This window comes from Parambassis ranga, chromosome 12, assembly GCF_900634625.1.
Source record: "Parambassis ranga chromosome 12, fParRan2.1, whole genome shotgun sequence".
Classification (NCBI taxonomy): domain Eukaryota; kingdom Metazoa; phylum Chordata; class Actinopteri; family Ambassidae; genus Parambassis; species Parambassis ranga.
The window spans coordinates 8398099-8418234 of NC_041032.1; the positions used below are offsets into that span (position 1 = coordinate 8398099).

Consider the following 20136-nt stretch of genomic DNA (forward strand, 5'->3'; position numbering starts at 1 on the left):
GGCAGAAGTGTGTGTGTGTGTGTGTGCGCAAGATAACCTTGCACCACGTGTGATCCCATTACCTGCTGGAGACTTTCTGAACTTGACAAAAGTTTAAAAAACTGTCTAAAAAAATAATAATAATAAAATTATGAAAATTGAATGTGATTGCAGATCAGAGGGAAAACACAGGACCCAGACAGCAACAACACCAGAGAGCGGGTTTAAGAACAAGAGAGGGAAAGCAAAAGAAGAGTAAAGAAAACATGACATCATGGTTAATTAGAATCAGGTGATAAACAAAGGAGTGATATTTACGTTATACCATATGCCCTGCTCCATGTGTCTCTCTGTCTCGGGGGGTACAGCAACAGGTTTCAGACACGTAAGGTCAAGGAGGAGGCTTTTCCCAGCTGCTAGACCATGCTGATGCACACACCGCCCCAGCGTGTGTGTGTTTGTGTGTGTGTGTGTCACCAGCCATTTCTAAAGCCTGTTTTGTCTTTGTTGTTATCACATAAAAGACAGTGTTTATCCTCCAGGAAGCCATGTTTGCCATGTGTACTTGTAAGGGAGAGGGTTTTTGCAGCGAGAAATGAAAACCTCAGAACTAATCAGCCAGGTCGTCTGCTGGGCTTCTCTCAAACGTCTAATCTCTTACAGATCTCTGATTCACGCCTTGGTTTTAAAAGGAACACTCCGTTTGTTACTGACTCTGATTACTTAGACTGATGATTGCAATGTTTCAAGTTGGCACGGTTAGGCATGAAATGTCAGTCTTGATCCTTGAAGTAGTTTGTAGTTAGTAGTAGTTTGATAGAATAATATGAACTAACGATACATGTAGGCACTTTAAAGCTTCTAACGACTCACAGTGATCATGAGGGAATGAGTGTGTGTTGCTGGTCTGCCAGTGAAAACCATTCAGTGTGGTAGAAAGCATCAGAGGAGGGTAAAAATTGCCACAAGAGAATAGAATCCCTCATAAAATACATAAAATAATTTAAATAATCTGCTTATAGAGCCACCAATGACTGCAGCATGAGGATGTTAATAATGATATTGATAAAAACAAAAGTCAGAAAACCAGTTAAAGACAAATATATTCTTTATATTTATTCAGGTTTAAATGATTAGTATTCAAAAAGAAAAGCATAAATGGTAAAAAAGACAAGAGCTTGTCCTTTTTTGTTTTTTGTTCTTTTTCGTTAAATATTACACAAAATAAATAAATTTAAAGAAAAAACATGATAGTGTTAGACTTGCTGCTGTGTCGGTGCTTTCTTTACTAAACTCTTTCCACTTTTTTCTCGTCCTTTTTTCTTCTGCTGTCTGCTTTCCATCAATACTTTCTGTCTTTTCCCACCTCTGCTATCCTTTCACTTCATCCCTGTCTCACACTTCACGTTACACAAATCTAGAAATGTGAGTTAATAAATCACATTTTGGCACAGAAGTCATTCCTTGTCATATTTTTTACTGTGCCAGTGTACTTTATAACTTAAAACAGAAAATAATATATACATTGTATACCGATATATCTTTTTTTCTTTCTTTAAAAATAGAAATGTCTTTCTCCGGCTGAGATAAAATGTCTCTAGGTTTCCTTTCATGTCTCCTCAGTGCATCATACAGATCCAGAGTCCAATCTGTCCTATGTAGCATCACTATAACTCCACAAAGGAAAAAGTTTCGCCACCCTGCGTTGTGCAGAGCTCCCGCTTGGCTCGTACGTCCAATCATCGTGGTTGCACCACAATGGGCAGGAAGTGAGTGGCTGTGTTTTTCCTCCGTGTCTTCTTTCCCTTCATTGGTTTTCCGTTGGCGTTCAGTCCCACAAACATGTGCTTCTTCTTGTTGCGCCATTCAGCTGAAGCGTAGGTGTTGTACTTGTTCTCCTCGATGCGCTCAATTAGACGACAGTCCGGACCAAAGTCCTTCTGTGGAGGAGAAGGAAGGAGGAGAAATTTAAAAAAGATGGACGCACATATCAAAGATTCTACATCAGCTTTTTCCCTGCTGGGAGACTCTTCTAATGGAGTTTAGTTGGAACTTATATTTACTAATATTTAAGTTCCATAGAAACAGCAGAATGCTGTTCGGTTCTGGATATTTAGGTCTTAAACACCTACAGGTGGAGTGTGATGTATAAATTCTAGAAAGTGGCTCAATATGTGTCCACTGACATCACAGCCATAAAACCATTGTCAGTGTTACTGGCTTAAAGTTTGGTTTGGCTTAAACATTTGGTCCCAGAAAATTTGGTCTTTTAATTTTTCTTCTTTAGAAGATTGAACTTGTTGTGTAGCTGTATGGTTGTTGTGTTCACTATAGGCATTAGGTTTTCCTCTGAGGCCTTGTCAAAGCACAGCAATGACAGATAACCTTGTTAGAACATGGATCAACAAATGGGCAGCCATTTCTGAAGAACAATCCTCAGTGATATCATGGCAGATTATTATTATTTTTTTTTTTAAACTGGACATAAAATTTGAATAGTTGTGAATGTTTGTCAGCGGTGTGGGTGCTGCAGGGCGGAGGATGGGTCGGGGGCAGAGGGGTTAGAATGAAACGTGACGTCTTTAAGGTTCAGGCTCGTTGCCAGGGATGAGTATGGTGACACTGAGTTTGTGGCTTACATTACTGCAGTGACCACCCACTGGCAGATGAAGAGAAAATGATCTGAGAGAGAGCAACATTTGTCAGTTTACTGGAAGCTGCCCTGGTGCTGTAGGCTAATGTCACTAAAACAGCCAGTTAACTGGATGCAGTTGATATTGTGCTCGCCCCACACACAAACATGCACACTCATGCTCAGTATCTCTCACTCTCTCTCTCTCTCTCTGTATCTGGCCACAGCTGTTCAAATTGGTTCCAGAAGTCAAACTGAATGTTCCCGAAGCAAAATGAGAATATTTTACGAACACTGTGCAGCTTTTTAACTTACACTGCTGCTCAGTACAACCAGTCTGTCTCTCTCTCTCTCTCTCTCTCTCTCTCTCTCTCTGTGTGTTTGTGTGTGTGTGTGTGCTAACCTGAAATCATAAAATAAAAATAATTATATCAGCACCATTTTACTAAGTGATGCACAGGCAGGTTAAAGTTAGGCAGAGCTGTGTTACAGCTGAATCATCATGATCACATTTATGAAGTCATAACCCTTAAAGTCTGAATGTGATAACAAAACAATGATTTCAATTGATTAGCACTGGATAAAGAAGTCTCTGTGTAAACCCATCAAGTGTAATGGAACTCCAGCCCCTCACCGCCGTGCTACTATGCCCTGTGTCGAGCAGAAGACGTCATGGGAATTCAGTTTCAGGCCATGCAACAAAATGCCTCTTTTTTTTTTTCTTTCTTTTTCTACCGTGTGTCATTTCATCTGCGGTGTGGCTCCAGAGAGACATGCTGAAAATTGGGTCTTTCAAAGTAAGGAGGAGAGGGGGGGGGGGAGGAGGGAGAGAGAAAACAGATGAAACAAGGCTCGCTCTCCCCAGAGGGACTGAAGCAGAATAGAGAAACTGAAGGATTGTGTTTCCTGTTTCTGAATGGAGCAAAGGTAGGTAGCAGAGAGGAGAGCTCGCATCAACTTGACTGTGAAGTCATGTAGCCTTGTCCATTGTTTTATGAAGCATTCAAGTTACAACTTAACAAACACATCTCTGCTGACAGACTTTTGATTCACACACAACAAACATGTTCACGCAGGTAATAAAAATAAGTCGGGTTTCCACTCACCGCTCCGTACAGAACTCCGCCCTTCCTGATGGCCAGGTAGTGGTTACTGCTGAGGCCCCTGATGGCCACCACTCCCACATCCACTGATTTAATCTCCAAAATACCTGTTGCAGCAGGGACAGAGAAACAAATTGTGTCACTTCCTCACTTATTGTTGTATTCATGCACATTGTGATGTCCCCTGATTATGCTGTTTTTATTTCCAAGATATTGGATTCTCTCTGGAGACTCCAGGGTCTATTCATTGTTCAAAGCAGTTTGAGCAATTTGATTAAGTTAGTTTCGCTAACAGAAGAGAAGAGCAGAAATACTTTATATTTAAAAGAACCGCACTTGTTTGGCATTTGTTGGGGATCAGTTCAATTTGAAACATCTTCACACATAAGTGATAAAGTAGGTCAATTGCTGAGCTTTCCAAAATAATGAATGGTTGTTTAGGAGACAGAACTCTCAGGACAGAGTCCTAAACTGTGAATAAGAACTGATGAACCCTGCTCCACACTTTAACCTTGCAAACTGGGCTTTGTGTCCCCTCCTTCACTAGCAATAAGCTTCTCTCGTCATTTCTTGGCTACACTAAGCGCCAAATTTTAAAACACATGGTGACCGAAACACACCATGTTTCAATGATCGTGTGGCTAAAGGAAGTATTTAGCAGCGGTGAGAAGTGAGTTTTAATTTTGCATTAAGAAATCCCAAAATATTGTTGGAGAAGCCTAATTATTTAGATTTCTTCCTCACAAGTGAGTCCCAGTCTTTGCCTTTTTTTTCTTCCCTGTTTGACAGTCAGACCTCAGACCGGCCTCTTGCCCCCTGTTCATATGCTGGTTAGCATGTGGGCTGTATGCCCTGGGACCAAGGTGTAAGCCAGGAAAAAACATTTCTGCATTCTGTGTTTGTTTTTCTGACCAGGGGAGCGCAGGCAGGCACACGGACAGGACGGAGAGAGGCTTTCTGGCTGCCAGGCTGGCAAGAGGTCAGGGCGTCCGTATCAGTTTTCAAGCCTGAACCAATTACTGGTTTAAGCTGTGGTCGTCGGCCCTTTCTTCTCTCATCCTAAACTCAGTTACACCAAGCCATAAAACTATCAGGGGTTTGAGAGGATTAGCTAAAGGGGCCTGTAGGAAGTGGAGGAAGAGGACAGAGCCATGCACATTCAGAGTATCTCAGAGATTTGTGTCCTGCAGCCTTGGTGAGACTTTATGAGACATCGCTGAGCAGTATGCTTTTAACTGCAGATACTTATTTTAAAACTGTATGTGTCACTGTTGTCTCCCGGTTCTCATTACTTTGCTTGCAACAGCATTGAGGGACTGTTTTGCATTTAGAGAGTACAGAAAATGTAACCTGATGTTCTGCAGTTTGGACCATGTGTGTTTGTTAACAGTACTTGGCTGCATCATTTATCAGTCCCCACAGTTCCCTCATTTGGTCAATAAAGGACTGTTTCTAGCTCTTAATGCATCATGCTGGCGAGCAATGTTAAGTACATTACTCACCCAGACGTGTACCGCAACACAACACTGATCTATCAGGTTCGAAATGTTCCATCTCCACAGCTGACATTTTTGAGCTGTGATCCGCTAAAAAAAAGGGATCAGTCTGTGCTGCGCTGAAGGCTGCTCCACCTGTTCAAACCCTTTTCCCTCCTCCCATTTGATGTGGTTTGTCGAAAAACCAAAAGCACAGGGCTCTTTTATGGCCCTTTAACCAGTTACCAGAAGCAACCCCGTCTGCCTGCATCTGTTAAAAAGCTGGGCTGTAACAAAAGGCTTAGATTGCAGGAGCAGAGTTTATGGCAAGGAGAGGTGGTGGTGGTGAGGAGGGGGGAACAGGACCTGAGCTTGTGTCAAAGATGCAGATGGTTTGTGACGAACACTCGCACAAAAAGCTTCACCTCTAACGCTGTTTCTGCAATGGCCTCAAAATAGTCTCATCTCCTTTTTGCTGTATTGTTAATGTACAACACATCTCTTATTATGAATTTAGGTCCTTAGTGTAAAAGTTTTATGATCACACACTGACACAAATAGCACAGCGTGTACTTCGTTTAAAAGACATCAACATTTGCTGATATTAACATTTTTAAGGAACAACCAAGTGCAAACACCTGTGTGTAACAAGGCAACACTACAACCTTCATAACAGCAAGCCAACATGACCTTTGCCAGTCAAACTCAAGCTGAAACACTGACAGGCCTACAAATAAACACGACCTGGCCCTCTAACAAGGAAGAAAACTGTTTAACCACTTCATAAAGACCATTAATGGGGTTTATAGCCAAATTGTAGCTCCGCCATGACCAAGTCAAATCCTTAATGTGAATGAAGACGTGCCTTTAAAGGTCACAACAGACGCTTTCATGACTTTAAGCAGCAAACAGTGACTCATATTTACAGTAATAATATTAGCTGATGGGTGTAATGAGTTTTCTTTAAATATAGGAGACGTTTCTACCAACTTTACACAAACTCGTCAAAGTCAATGCAAATTGTTTTTCCATTCATAAAGATGAGGCAATTTGGTTCCTTTGAGAGTCACAGTACAATAGTTGGTGCTAATTCTCCAGTTGTAGGCCCTAAAATGTGCATTTCGTGTAAACAAACAGACTCCCTCTGTGTCTACCTTATTTACTTATTTATTTAAACTTTTTACTTTTCCCAAACCTAACCCAAGTATAATTGTTGTAGTGACTGAACATGATGGAGGAAAAAGCAGCAACGACTAAGACTAAAAAAAATGAAAAGGATCCAACTCTGGAACAAAAGTTGTGAAGCTATGTACCAGCCGACATGAATATGTATACATTTAAAAAAAGCCCATGCACACACACATAGAGCATCACACTCGCACACACGGCCCTCCTGTCGACCCCTGGCCGGCCCCTTTGGAAATGCAGCGAGTAAGACTCTAGCTGAACCTAAAGGTTAAGGGAGGTTGTGAAAATGTTTCCACTGTTTATCCAGAGGCTTTTTTAAAGATTATACTGCGGTTGTTCACTTGGTGACCTCGACACGGTGACCAGCTGTGAGTGGGTCTACTGCGTGCCTACAGCCTGAAAAGGTCTTGCTCTGTATTGTGAAATATTGTCACTTGCGGATTAGTTTGTGTCATGAACTCTCCACGGAGAGATGAAAGGAGATGGGTCTGTTTATTCAGCGGCCAATACTCAGATATTTGGAAGATGTCTGTGTTTTTATGTCTCTGATGACCAATTCTCTTTCTGTTTTAGATATTAGACATATAAATGTGACAGCCAATATTTTTTTTCCATAAAAATAACCTTATTTTGTAGTTTTTGTAAAGATTTAAAGAAAACAGGATTGAGGTCTAAACACTAGGATCATTTTTCTGAGAGTGACTGACAACGTCTGGTATTCACTGTGACATGACAGTTTATATCCAAGCAACCACTAAAAGTAAAAAAGGAAAAAAAAAACAAAAGAAAAAGATTGGGGGGAGGAGAGGACCACTAATGTGCTCAAATCAGATATGAATTGAAAATATAAGTGCACTATTCTGCCATATAATCACATTGTTTTACTTGCGGAGCACTTGGGGGGCCACCCACGCTTTTAACAGGATTAAATGATTATTTTTTTCTTTGAGTGTAGTTGAATACTTCCGGCCCTTTTTTTATAAGGTCTGGGAGAGAACAAACATCAGCAGAGTGCTTGGTGAGAGCTGGTGGAGATAATGTGTCGGAGTGGAAACGGCTGTATGTGAACTCTGAGGTATTGGTTTAGACTGATGTGGTTGACAGCAGTATCATCCTGTGCTAAGTGACCACAACAAAGGCCGCCCAGCTGACAGGGCTGAATGAAGCTGGGAAAACAAGAGGCCTGTTTCTAATTCTCAGTCCGGCCAAAATTTTTCTACAAATAGAATTTTTTTTTTGTAAACTGGTTTGTTTGCAAATTTAGTTTTGGACATATTAAATTTCCGCGTTAAAAATCAGTTTAAACAGTTTGTGCGTCAGCTCCTTGGATATTTTTTCCATTAGCAGGATTGTTTTGTCTGACCTTCACTCACCGTGTTATTTAGCTTATTCTTGCCCCCATCATGGTTTTATTTCCCCTCCTGACAGGAACACTCACATCACTGTCTTGAGAAATGGGCAAAACCGCACACGGTTCAAGCTGTGTGTGATTTCAAAACTGGGGCCAAAGTATGAAAAGGAAACCAAACCCAGATTATTCTGAATCAAACAAAGCAGTTCACCTGACTGATGTTTAAAAATACCAGCGGTCCAGCCAACAGATAGCACAAAGCTTCGTCCGCGCGGCTTATCAACCCAGCCCGCGTAATCTGAGATCACTTTACAGAACGCGGCCAAACCACAGTGAGTTATGTCACACAGGGTTAAAAACAGCTGAGAGGAAACCAGAAGAAATTCATAGTGATGTTAATGGTGATTTGATTGAGAGAAGAAGAAGAAAAAAACACAAAACCACCTGAGAAATTGTGATTCCTTTAACACAGTTGACTTTGTAACATGATAAAGTGGCAAAGCTGCCAGTTTCTGTCAAAACATTTCACAGGCTTGACACGGCAGGAGTTATGTTTTCAGGCAAAGGACTGTGACGGTCGTCTGCATTTCACACATTTTTCATTTACAGTTCAGCTGCCAGGACGATGTTGCCCAACTGTTGTGGTTTGACTTGCTGCCGACGGACTTTTCAGCTTTAGAAATCATGTTATTTTACACCACAAATATGATCCGCGGACGTACACAGATATTATTCAGTTTGTCACACTCTCTCTCTGCATCACTCTGACTTAGTTTGCCTCTCCATCCATGTTTCATTTTATACACACACACACAGAATAATTAGCTGGCATTCCTGACTGCTCTGTTCAAACAGCCAGACCGTCCATGTGCCTCTTAAGACTCAACTTGCAGCTCTTTGCTCTACCTTTGATGACTCCATTAAGAGCCTCACTTTCATGCAGTGTGTGTGTCTGTGTGTGTTTCAGGAGAAGTGTGTCTGTATGTGTATTAGGTGAGAGAGCTTTTCCTTAAAGCACGTCGTGTCTGTAAGGCAGCAGCCCTGGATGTTATCTGTCACAGATGCTATTCTTCACCCCCCACTGCTTTACTGGCCATGAATTCAGCCTGTTCACAGGCACGAGGCTAACGCCAACATGACACTTTTAGTATTTTGCTTCATGTGTATTTTTGTAGCATGTGAATGAAGGGGAAAGTCTGATCAGCAGCATAAAAACGTATCTATAAGATGGGTCCTAAATAGATATAGAGCTGGAGAAAATCTGACATCTGAGTGTGGAAAACCCCTCAGTTTCTTATTACCAGTCAAAGGGCTAATGGTTTAAGCTATAAAAAATGATATTAGGTTTAATTGTGTTTTTATGCTGTAATAGGTCGCTGTGAAGTCAAGTTGTTTACTGTTGTTAGTAAGATTAAAACAGGACTTTCTGGCCTCAGCTTTTGTGCGACGTTACGACATCGAGCTAGTGATGAGTGTTTCTGACGTGGCGAATACTACAATTACTAATCCTGTAAATGATGCTAACTGCTTTCCCATCACTGCTTACTCCAATGTGGACATTGTTATGTAGACCACAACATACTGTTGGACAGCTGTCAGGACATCACTGATGAAGAAAGAAATGTGCTGAATGAGCGCTATTTGGCAGATTAATTTGCTGGTATTAGTGCACAGTCCTGTTCTTTTTTTAAATGGTTTTACTCTGCAGGAATCCCCCACCTAACATACCCAATGAAAAATGCTGTCCATCAAATCAAAGATGTCCGACTCGAGGCCCTTTGCGGACAGTAATCGACTCTTGATGTTTGGAGCTGTTTTTTCCTCGGAGAGCTTAAAGTGCTCCAAAGCAGCAGAAGATCTTACAGAAACATGATTTGCTGCTGAAAGACTTTTGTTTAAGGTGGTGCCTGACTGGTGGGGTTTGTGGCAGGGCTGTCTTGGTCCGCCTACAGAAATCTGGCTCCTATTTCTTAGGTCTTGTCGTAGCTGACACATTCATCGACAAGGGAGTGAATTTATGGGAGAATATCACACAGCGATGACAGGAAATATGTAAACTGTGATGGAAAAATGAGACAGATCCTGTCATTGTCCTCACTGACTCTTGGAAAGGAAAAAAAGAGGAGGATAAAAACTGCTTTTTACCAGTGATGATATTTACAGATATCTTGATGGGCGACTTTTTATTAAGTGTGGACGCATTGTCGTGATTATTCTCGGATGCTGTGCCTGAAATGTCCCACACACGCTCAGTAAATGATCCTGTACGGCTGGTTAAAGGCCTGCATCTGGAATGAATGGTTATATATAAATAAATAGGGAATTATTTTTTCAGGTTCACTTAATTTCTGTCAGTGCAGCCACAATAAATCACTCACATTCTCACATGTTGATTGCCAGTTAATCCCAAAAGAACATATATAGTTTTAGATTAGCTGATTTAGTAAACTGTAACAAAAATTAGAAGGGTCAATTTAACTCTGGTCTTTAACCCAGGAGGCAGTGATTTATGTCCAGTGTTGGACCTTTTTGAAGAGCTGTCGCACAGCATCACTTTACTGTCACATTCAGTCAGGGTTTAAACATTAAAACCACTCGGTAAGGTTTTAAAAAAGGGCATAAACACCAGATGTAATTGTGTGTTTTAAGATGAAAAATGCCAAAGACCAGCTCCACGTTGTCCTAATACAGGCCAGAGAATTGATTATGTAATAATCTTAATGGAGTTTCCAAACATGTCGACGTCTTGACTTTTTTTTAATAATTTCACAAGCTGCAGCTTTTCCATCAGTAACAGTCTGATGCTGCTGCTCTTGTGTAATATAATCAATATTATGTAATGTTTCTACAGGACAGTGTTTGGTCCATAGATTATGTCTAGAACTGACATGATTTGATCCAGACTGCTGCTGCATCTGAGATGTTAATTAAACATCAGAGGGAAGATTGAAGGGAGTCCAATCATGAATATTGTTACTAACCTCACTCGCTTCGTCTCCATGAGCAACAAGACTAGTCAGTGTGAAGGTGTGTGTGGACCATATATGTTTGTTTGTTTTCAAGGTGCCGTGTTAGTGCCGATGTTAAGCTTGGCTCTGATGGCTGTACTGTATTCAGTGCTCCTGCAGTGACGTTTGCGCACCGCTTTTATTTATGGCTTCTGCAGAGAAAAGTCCATGAAGACGTCAAAGTAACTTTAAATGAAAAGCAACGCTGACACTAACCTCTGGTGCATCCAGCACCTCCTCATAACTCTTTTTTATGGGCCACACGGTTACCTTTTCCCACGAGAACCCTAAACACGGCCATCAGCCGCAGAAACCAAGGGCCCCAAAAAATAAAGGCATCCAAAAACAGAAAAGGAAAAAAGACTGGGACTAATTTCAAGAAGATGTTTGAAACACTTCAGGAAGTGCCAGAACTTGTTACAGTTTTGTTTTGAAGGTTTATGACGATGGCTAGTTTTCCAGAAAACAAGTGGAAGAATCTGCTGTGTAGTTAAATGGCTTTAATATTTCAACTCATTTTACGATTTTCCTAGAATCAGGTGAAGAGTTTTTGCCCTCTTTTTGTCTGTTTTCAGCATGCTGATACTTGTAAAAAGTTGATTTGTGCTTTATGACCTTGGCAGATTTTATCTCTGTGTTTACTGTTTTAAGACATTTATGTTCGTTTCAGTGTTTTCAAGTTTGTCTTGCAAACTTGTGAAAAGTGCATCAAAAGGAAGATTAGAGCCAAAAGTGATGCACTTTGTGTAGCGTTGACCTTTCCATTACCAAAGCTTCCTGGCTTGGGTCAACAGTTAGAGGTCAAACCAGAAGGGGCAGACCTGTGTAATTAGCCTGGACACGAAAAAGCTGCACTAAATCAGAATAATGCTCAGTGTATTAGACTCTCCATAAATTTTGTGTTTTTTATTCATCCATGTCAGGGAGACTGATGTGTGTGTGTGTGTGTGTGTGTGTGTGTGTGTGTGGTGGCTTTCACAATCCGGGTGGCACCATTCAATAGTAATTGAGCTATGCACTAGTGCAAGCCTTGCAGTCCAACTGCAAACACATGTCCATTTGTTTCATTGCTTTATTCATTTGTTTGTAAACAAGATGTGACAGTCTGTGGACAACATGCAGGGAAGAGAACAAGGACACTTCTGTTGCTTATGGTCAGTGGCAGGAAGATTTCCATGCTGAGGCCGGAGACTGCCTCGTTTTAAAGGCCTTATGAGGTGAGATGGATAGATGGGCACAAACAGACAAATGTTGATGTGCACCGGTGGTGAGCATGAGTTCACGACGCATATGTGTCTGTATATCCTGATATCCTGCTGATGTACCGGCCTCAGCTTCGACAAAGGCTCTGCTGTGGAGGAGAGCCTCGACCCCGGAGCTGCAGCTAAAACTTCTTCATCACCTCTGACCGTTTAATGACGCTCATTTGCTGTCTGACCTCCTGAACATTACCAGACTACAAGACCATGATGACCATCGGCCCCACGATGCTGTCTTTAATGCTATTACTAAAAAAAAAGTGGCCAACTTGTACACCTGAGTTTGCTGTGATTAAACGGAGGAACGCTGTTTCATATTGTGTCATAATATGTTGCATTGTAGTGGAGTTTTACAAGTTTATCTCATAAGAGCCATGTGTTTCTAATGAGCACAAGCCCAAAAGAACTAATTTGTCTGTGTGTAGCTTTGAAGCAGTTGTTTTGCTTCCATCACTTCTCAAACTATCACAGTACATGTATTATTATCTGAAAATAAACAACATAGATGTGCACGAACAAATCAGAGCAGGATCAGTCACATGACAACCACATCCATGTTCATGGTCGGGGGGGCCTAAAGTTATGCTCTGTTTGGTTTAGTTTGAAGGGTACAATTTGTTCTCAGCATATTTCGGAGCTCATGCAAAAGTAGCAGGAGGTGGTGCTTTACTGTAAATATACACACTGCCCTACATGCAAATGCTATATGTGCACAAGAACCTATGCACACACAGATTAAATCACAGCCAAACCACCAGCAGCCTTCATCTCATAATTGAAAACACAAGTGCGCAGCATCTGCACTTGCTGTCAGGTAGATATGACTTGTTGAAACGCTTACTAAATACACTGCCAAGACAAAATATGGCCTCCACATCTTTTTTTCTTTCCCCCTTTGGAAAGTTCTTACCTACTACCCACCACAATCAAGCAGCAAGAGCTGTTGAAATTGATGGATTGTGCCTCTGATGCCATGAACCTGATGCCATTATAGTTAGTGACACGTTGCACCCTAATGGTCGAGTGTTTTCTGTGCATCTGTGTAAAAGTTTCAGTGTGTGTCAGAGAGGACTGCAGGCGAGGGGAGGGAGGAAGAGACGCTAATTGAAATTCCTTCAGCCATGTCTGGCAGAGCCTTGGTGTCTGAGTGGCACATACACACACACATACACATTTACACTGGCCCTGGCCCTAATAAAAGTGGGCTTTGCCATATGGAGGCCATGTGCAAGACTAGCCTCTCTGTGCTCAAGTATGTGTGTGAGTGTGCGTGTGTGTGTGTTTGTGCGCACACTCAGCAGGAGAGGCTTGTACAGCACCACAGACGGATGCATGCAGACCTTCGACATGTGTATGAAGGTGTGTGAGACCTGTTGATAAAGATTACATTCCCAGACACACACTTGACATGGTGTGACAGATTCAATGTACACTGAGTAGACACAATGCGGCTAGAGTGTTTGTGTTGTGTTGTGTTAAAGAAATTAGCTCGAGCTCTGGACATCACTCGTCTCATTCGGTGATTTGGCAGGGGAGCTCTGGGCAGGTAAACGTGGGAGTAATGTTCTGTTCTCCCTCAACAACTACTGTCAATATGCCCCAAGGCTGCGCAGTTATGCTGAGCTGCTCACAGGGCCAGAAGACTGTGGCAGTCCTGGAGAACTTCCAGATGTGTTTAACTAGAAGATAAAAAGGTGGACTGCAGAATGATAGCAGCTGATTTTCTGTTCTGGATCAATCATAACTGATTATGATGAGCTTTACAAGTCGATAAAAGTATTTTAACAACTTTTCAGATTAGCGTGATGGAGTTAGTACAGAACCCTTTGTTTTAGGTGTCTGAAAGCAAATATGACGTTTTTTTTTTTTTTTTTACATGGAGCAGAGTTCATGCTTTTTACACTTCAAGGTGCAGTTTCATTCAGAGCTGGCGCAAGGAGTCTACCCAGTGTGAAAGAGTGTGACTGTGTGAATGTGAGGCTGAGTGGTGCTGACAAACAAGCATGTGTGCTCAGTGACCCCTCTCAGAATAAATAAAGGTTAAAATCATATTTCACTGCCCGCAAAAAAAAAAAAAGCTCAAGAAAAAGCAGCAGGGATTGCATGGTAATTACTTTACATCTGAGTCAGGACAACCTCATCGTTAGCATATGCCCACCACAGTTAAAGCTGCAGCACAATAGCAGTAAGGAATAAGGGTACTTGTCATTCCTCCTGAGGGCTTTGGTTATAGCTGTGTTTTAGATATTTCCTCAAAGAGGAAGAACTTTCTCTGGGCAATTTCTAATTGGTTCCAGTGGATCATCTCTCTTTTTTATCTGCCTGCTTACATGTTTTGTTATTTTTTTTGTCTGCTGCTACTTTGCTGTCATGCTTTCTTCTCCTAAACTCTTTGTAGTCTGACAAACATGCCTGCTTTTATACATGGTGAGGAGGCTGAAAGCACGCAGCTCTCTTATTTGTTCTTATTTCCAGTCACCTGTCTGAATGTGCACACTGCACAGTTGCCCAGAAAGGAAAAACAGACCTTTCCACTGATAAGCACATGAGATGGAGTAAAAGACGGGCAGGGTGTCTTTCTCCATTGTGTGTTGACTAATAGTGGAGACTTTGTTTTTTGCTGCTCTTGTTTTACCCTTTAATACATTCCAAAGAGAAACAAAATGGCCAGTGGTACAATGAATAAAACACAGATAGACATATGGCGAGATAGAACAGAGCTGACTTACTGTATGGATCGTCCTCGCTTTTGGTGCCATTGACGTTTCCATCCTTGTCAATGCGAAGGAAGAATTTCTGGTAGGAGAACAGTTTCCTCCTGCGAACATCTCCTTGTAGATGTTTGTAGCTGCTCCGTACATGACGACCCACGATTGTTGCGGACGATGATGACACGTTTGTCGCCCGCGGCAACCTCGCAGAGGATGCGTGAAGCGGCGTGGGTGATGAGGAGGGTGGTGGATATGTGATAAAGAGGTGAGGAGGATTCCCTCCCGGTGCATTTTCAGAGTCTAAAGATGAGATGGGAAGCGGAGAGGGTGAGGATGGTCCGAGCAGGAGTAGCAGGAACAGCAAGGTGAGGGAGAGGAGGAGTGGAGGAGGTCTGCAGCAGGGGCAGGAGGAGAACCAGGCGACCGGTGCACCTTGTGTCACTGTCCATCTACACATGGTAGTGGAGCTGAGAGAGCTGTGGAGGTGCTCAGGGGCTGGGGCATGCTGAGCTGGGTGCAGGGAGAGGGAAAGAGAGTGGGAGAAACTCCCCCTTACCGACGACTTAACCTCCTCTGTCTCGAAACCCACAACCTCACTGGGACTGTAGGTGTTCAAGACAAAACGAGTACTGGAGAGGAAATGTGGAAGCAGATATCAGGAATATTAATGCTGATGTAGCTGGTGGAGGCAGCGGTAGAAGCGTGCAGCGCTGCGGCCGCCTCTGCTGTAGTTCCCGGTGCTGTTTATTCCTCAGACGAGCCACAGGAATGCGTCAACATCCATAACTCAGATCACCTCAGAACTACCGGGGGCTCGCCTCAAAGACCTCTCGCCTCCTCCTCCAAAGACTGCCGCTCTTTTCTTCGGGCTGCTCACACAAGCACACACTTAGAATCTGTTTCTAAAGTTTGAACACTTTCACATACAAAGACACACACACACGTCACTTCATTCATATACACCACAGAAATCCACTCCACACATGTCCAGGACCATGTATCTTCAGTCCAGGGAGGAGGATGGAGCTTGAGTTAAAGATGTCAAAGTGCTTAGTACAAAAAAAATGAATAAATAAAAACAGGAAGTCAAAAACAGATTAATGCTGCTTCTCATAAAATGTCCAGAGAAATCCACGCAAGGCAGGCCACAAAAAGGAGTCAGAGAATCCAGACTTTTCCCTTTCTTCTCTTCTTTTCTCTCTTTGTTTCTCTTGTTCTAAAAGCTGAGCTGGTTTGAAGTTACTTCAGTGTGTAACTGAGCCTATGTGCTCTCGTCTTTCTCCCCTCTCTCGTTGTGCGTCTGTCAGTGAGCTGAGCTCCCTGTTTCTCCTCTGTCCTTGCCTCTCAGAGTCTGAATGCTGGAGCGGTGCGTTGCCTCTCTTCTTTCCTCCCGTATGGCTCCCTCTCCTTTGGCCCCCTCCCTCTTTCCTTTGCCTCTCCCTCTCTCCTATCTCTATCAGCAGTACTCTCCCTGGTTATCTGGAGTTTCTCTGAGGTGACTGAATCTTGTCTTTCCTCTCACCTTATTTATCTGTTGCAGTTCCCCACATGTCATCTCTTAGTGTAATTGGATGTCTATTAAAACCACTTGCCTTTGAAGAAAATGTGTGCATTTATGTGTGTCTGCACATGTGTGTGTATGTTTGTGTGTAGGGTGTGTGTGTGTGTGTGGGGGGGGGGGGGGTCGTCCCACCCCATTCTCCCTTTCCCTCCCTCCACCATTTCTCTGTCTCCACCCCTTCCCAGACCAAACCTTACCAGTTAAGTGGAGCAGGTCAGACAGACCAAAGAAATCCCTCCCTTCATCTCTCCCTCTTTTTGCCGTGTTGTAGGTCCATCTTTTTTGTGTCCTGTTGATTAGAGCTCAGTTTTCTTTAGAAATGTGTGCAGTGCTAAGGTATTTCTACTTAAAACAATACAACACCATCTTTTTGTGCATTTTGTGTAAAATGAATCTTTGATGCCCACTATTTATTGAAGTGATATTTATTGAAGTGATATATAATTATTAGGTTGGGTTCTGTTCACATTTGGACTGGAAGCAGCAGTCTGACATTACCTGCTGTCATCGCTGACCATGCTTGTAGTGTTTTCCTTTAAATAATATGCAAAAAAGCTAACACTTTAGCATTGTAAATGATTTTGATCAGGAATTTTAATTCATGTTTTATGTTAATTAATTATCCTACTTTAAGAGTTTGATGACATTTAAAATTCCTCACTGCGTCACCCATCGAGGGAGAAACTACCATCAGCTAACTGTCTTTTATGTGTGATGCTCTCTTTGAGTTTGGCTGGGTGTTTCCTCATAATAAGCGTCGTGCCCTGGTTGTTGTTGTCCTCTGCATTACAAACACTGCAGTGAGCTCAGACACATGTGTAACTACTTTATATATATATATATATATATCTTCTATATTTTTTCCCCTGTAGGTAAGTATTTGGACAGTGTAACAAACAGCTCCATTATAACACACAGTTATGATGGCAAAAAACTCTTTTGAACTGAGTCAACTGTTCTGGGAGATACTATCTAGCCATTTGTTGATCTTGATCATTAAAGCGTGATCTTTAGATAAACATCTATTCAAGAATCTAGGCCCACTGTCTGGTTTCAGCATTGTTTAATTTCCTTTTCACATTGTCAGACAACATCCATATCTCCTCTCCTCTCCTCTCCCCTCTCCTCTCCTCTCCTCTCCCTTCACCATCATGATTCTATTGTGCATTATTTGGATTTTTGAACAGTTCTGTTTGGGGAATCATCATTTGCACTGAAAAAACCTGAACACTTACAGTCAGTCACCGTTTCCCTCTGAGGGGGTAACTCTGAGAATAGACAGATGCTGGGTGCTGCCAACAATCTGTCATTCACGTCAGCTTTACAGCCTTCTATTTCCCACTGTGGGCCCGACTTCGCAGATGGCAAAGATTGATTTGATGGGGTGTTTTGGTGAAAAGCAACCACTGTGCTGAATGTCATGATGAAATGATGATTAATCATTGCATAATTTTAGTGCATACTTTATAGTAATATGCAAGAGATAAAAACATACTGTGTGTGTGTGTGTGTGTGTAAAGAGTGTTTTCACTTATTTTCTGCACTAAATGTTTCCAGGACTGGAACGTATTATTTTCATTCATCAGTTAATCCTCTGATAATTCACTGGATGTATCACAAATCATTAAATGTCGTTACATGTTAAAAAACACATCAGTTTTCACTTTCAAAATGATGTTGTCAGAAGTTAGTTCATCCAAATAACCAACAAAAATCCAAACATGTTCAACTTACTTTGCTGCTTGGAAAAAGTACATTAAACTATCCATCAGTTATCACAGTAGTTTATTTGTGTTCTACACACTGTCAGGTTCCAGAGGGCTATTTACGTTTTAGCTGTCAGCAACTTTTCAGCACCCCGGACAGCACTTTACAGTGATGTGCTTCAACATGCTAATAATTCAAAAGGGTGTTTTTCCACTGCAGGAACTTTGGGCAAGCATAAGATGGTATGATTGATGATAGGAACCCTCCTTTAGTTGACCTGTCATCTCATGAGGTGACGGGGGAAGAAATCAAAAGAAATCCAGTCACTTTCTTAGGGGTGCTCAAAAGTTCCTTCACTGTAATAAGTGCACATGTCTGCCCCAGAAAGGAGGGATTTCTAGAAGTGGGAACCACACAAATGCTTCATGTTAAAATAGCCCTGCAGTGGAGAAACACCAATAGGCAGCCACTATTTTGAATTAGTGCAAAACAAGCAATTGGATTTGGCCTTGAGAATACCTTTGATTATGGAAGATCATTCTATAATTGAGCATACAGGGCTAGTTGTGAACCGAACTTGGTACAAAAATGAATAATTTGGCCCATGTGAAGCAAGCAGGAGGAAGCTCTCGGGGACAAAAAAAAACACAAAGGAGTGAGAAAAAGAGACAAACAAGATGGAGAACAGGAGTAAAAACATCTGGTCAGTGGCTCTGTGGCTTGAATTCGGGGTGCAGATTGACAACACACACACACACAGTATGTCGCTGACCCCTTCTTTCATTTCACTGAAGTTTTCAAACTGTGTAATCATTGCTCTGTGGTAATGCTAAGCACAAATCCATTGAACTCATAATCAGTCACTGATCAATTTCTGACTGATCTCTTCATTGCCTTGCCCTGCAGTCTTGTTGTTCTGTGCAGCAGGCCTAACAAGACTCAGATGTTGGAAGTCAGTTGTCCGTGAGGGGAAAAAAAATATTTCGTCACACCAGAAAACAATTTGTTGGTTGCACTGAAGCACCACATATTGGGCTTTTTTTTATTCTAAAGCTGTAGGGGTTTCCCTCTCTGGAAAGGACTGTCATTTAAATGTTGTTTACTTTACAACAAACAATTTAAGATTTTTTAAAAAAAGAGAAATCTTTATAATTTAGTGCATGTTATATTTTGTATAATCACTGCACAACATATAAAATGCCAAATGTCAATGATAAATGTGACTTACTGTCAGTGTCTTACACTTAGCTAATAATGTTAAGTAGTGCCTCACTAATGATGAATATATGTTTTTTTTTAAATGTGGCCACATTTCTCAAATTCTTTTTTTTTTCCACTTGTGTGTAGGAAAGAAACGAGTTTGTCTCATTGTCTCGTGGTTTTTCCTTGAACGAGTGCGGCGAACTTCAAAGTCCTGTGGAGTGGAAGTGCTGATCCGGGGTCAGCACCCGGAGCATCAGGCTGTGATCTTATTTATTCCCAAATCGCCGTGCAGATTTTAGATCAGTCAGAGTGACCGACATTTTCGAACTCCCGCCCAGATGAGTTGACGCTGGTCCCCTCTGGCTCCGTTGGTCATGCCTTGGATAAGTCTTGATTGCTCGTGCCTAGGAGGAGAAAGCCATTAGGGACCAGCAGTTCGGCTCAGTGATTCTAATTGTTTCATTGCGGTTGAGCTGGTGGCTTTGCTCTTCAAACTAGCTCTCCAGAAATGGCCCTGGCAGTTAAATTTAATTACAGACACATTAAAGTACTAGGGGAAAAAAGGAGTTGTTAGGATTAGTTAACTTAAAGATACACTACAGTTACAGCCACGCTGCTGAACAGATAACTCAAAGATAGTCTTAAATAATCCCAAACACCTTGATAATAATCAGTTTGATTAATCTGGAGCATTAAACAAGCAGTATAGTCAAACCTTTAAATGAATCATTACTGAAAGCTGCTTGCTGTCGTCCTTCATTATCTTTGTCATTTCATTGGAATGTACTCCATGCATTTGCAGTGGAACCCAACAAAGATCAGCATGTCAACTGCAACAATAAGAGAAAAACAGCTGAACACTTCTGGAGCGAGGAGACACCACCTTCACATAAACAAAGAGGAGTCAGTGACATGTTTTATGATTCACACTCTGCACTATTTCCATTGTTTTCTCCTTG

General features: G+C 41.8%; 1 protein-coding gene across 1 annotated transcript; it reads right to left on the bottom strand.

The window, feature by feature from the left end:
• Window positions 1–1069: 1069 nt before the first annotated feature.
• Window positions 1070–16117, bottom strand: fgf10a (fibroblast growth factor 10a). Its single transcript, XM_028417286.1, has 3 exons — window positions 14725–16117; window positions 3718–3821; window positions 1070–1919 (listed from the first exon to the last, which is right to left on the bottom strand). The coding sequence occupies exons 1-3, from the start codon at window positions 15161–15163 to the stop codon at window positions 1719–1721; spliced, it is 744 nt and encodes a 247-aa protein (XP_028273087.1). The 5' UTR covers window positions 15164–16117; the 3' UTR covers window positions 1070–1718.
• Window positions 16118–20136: the final 4019 nt, after the last annotated feature.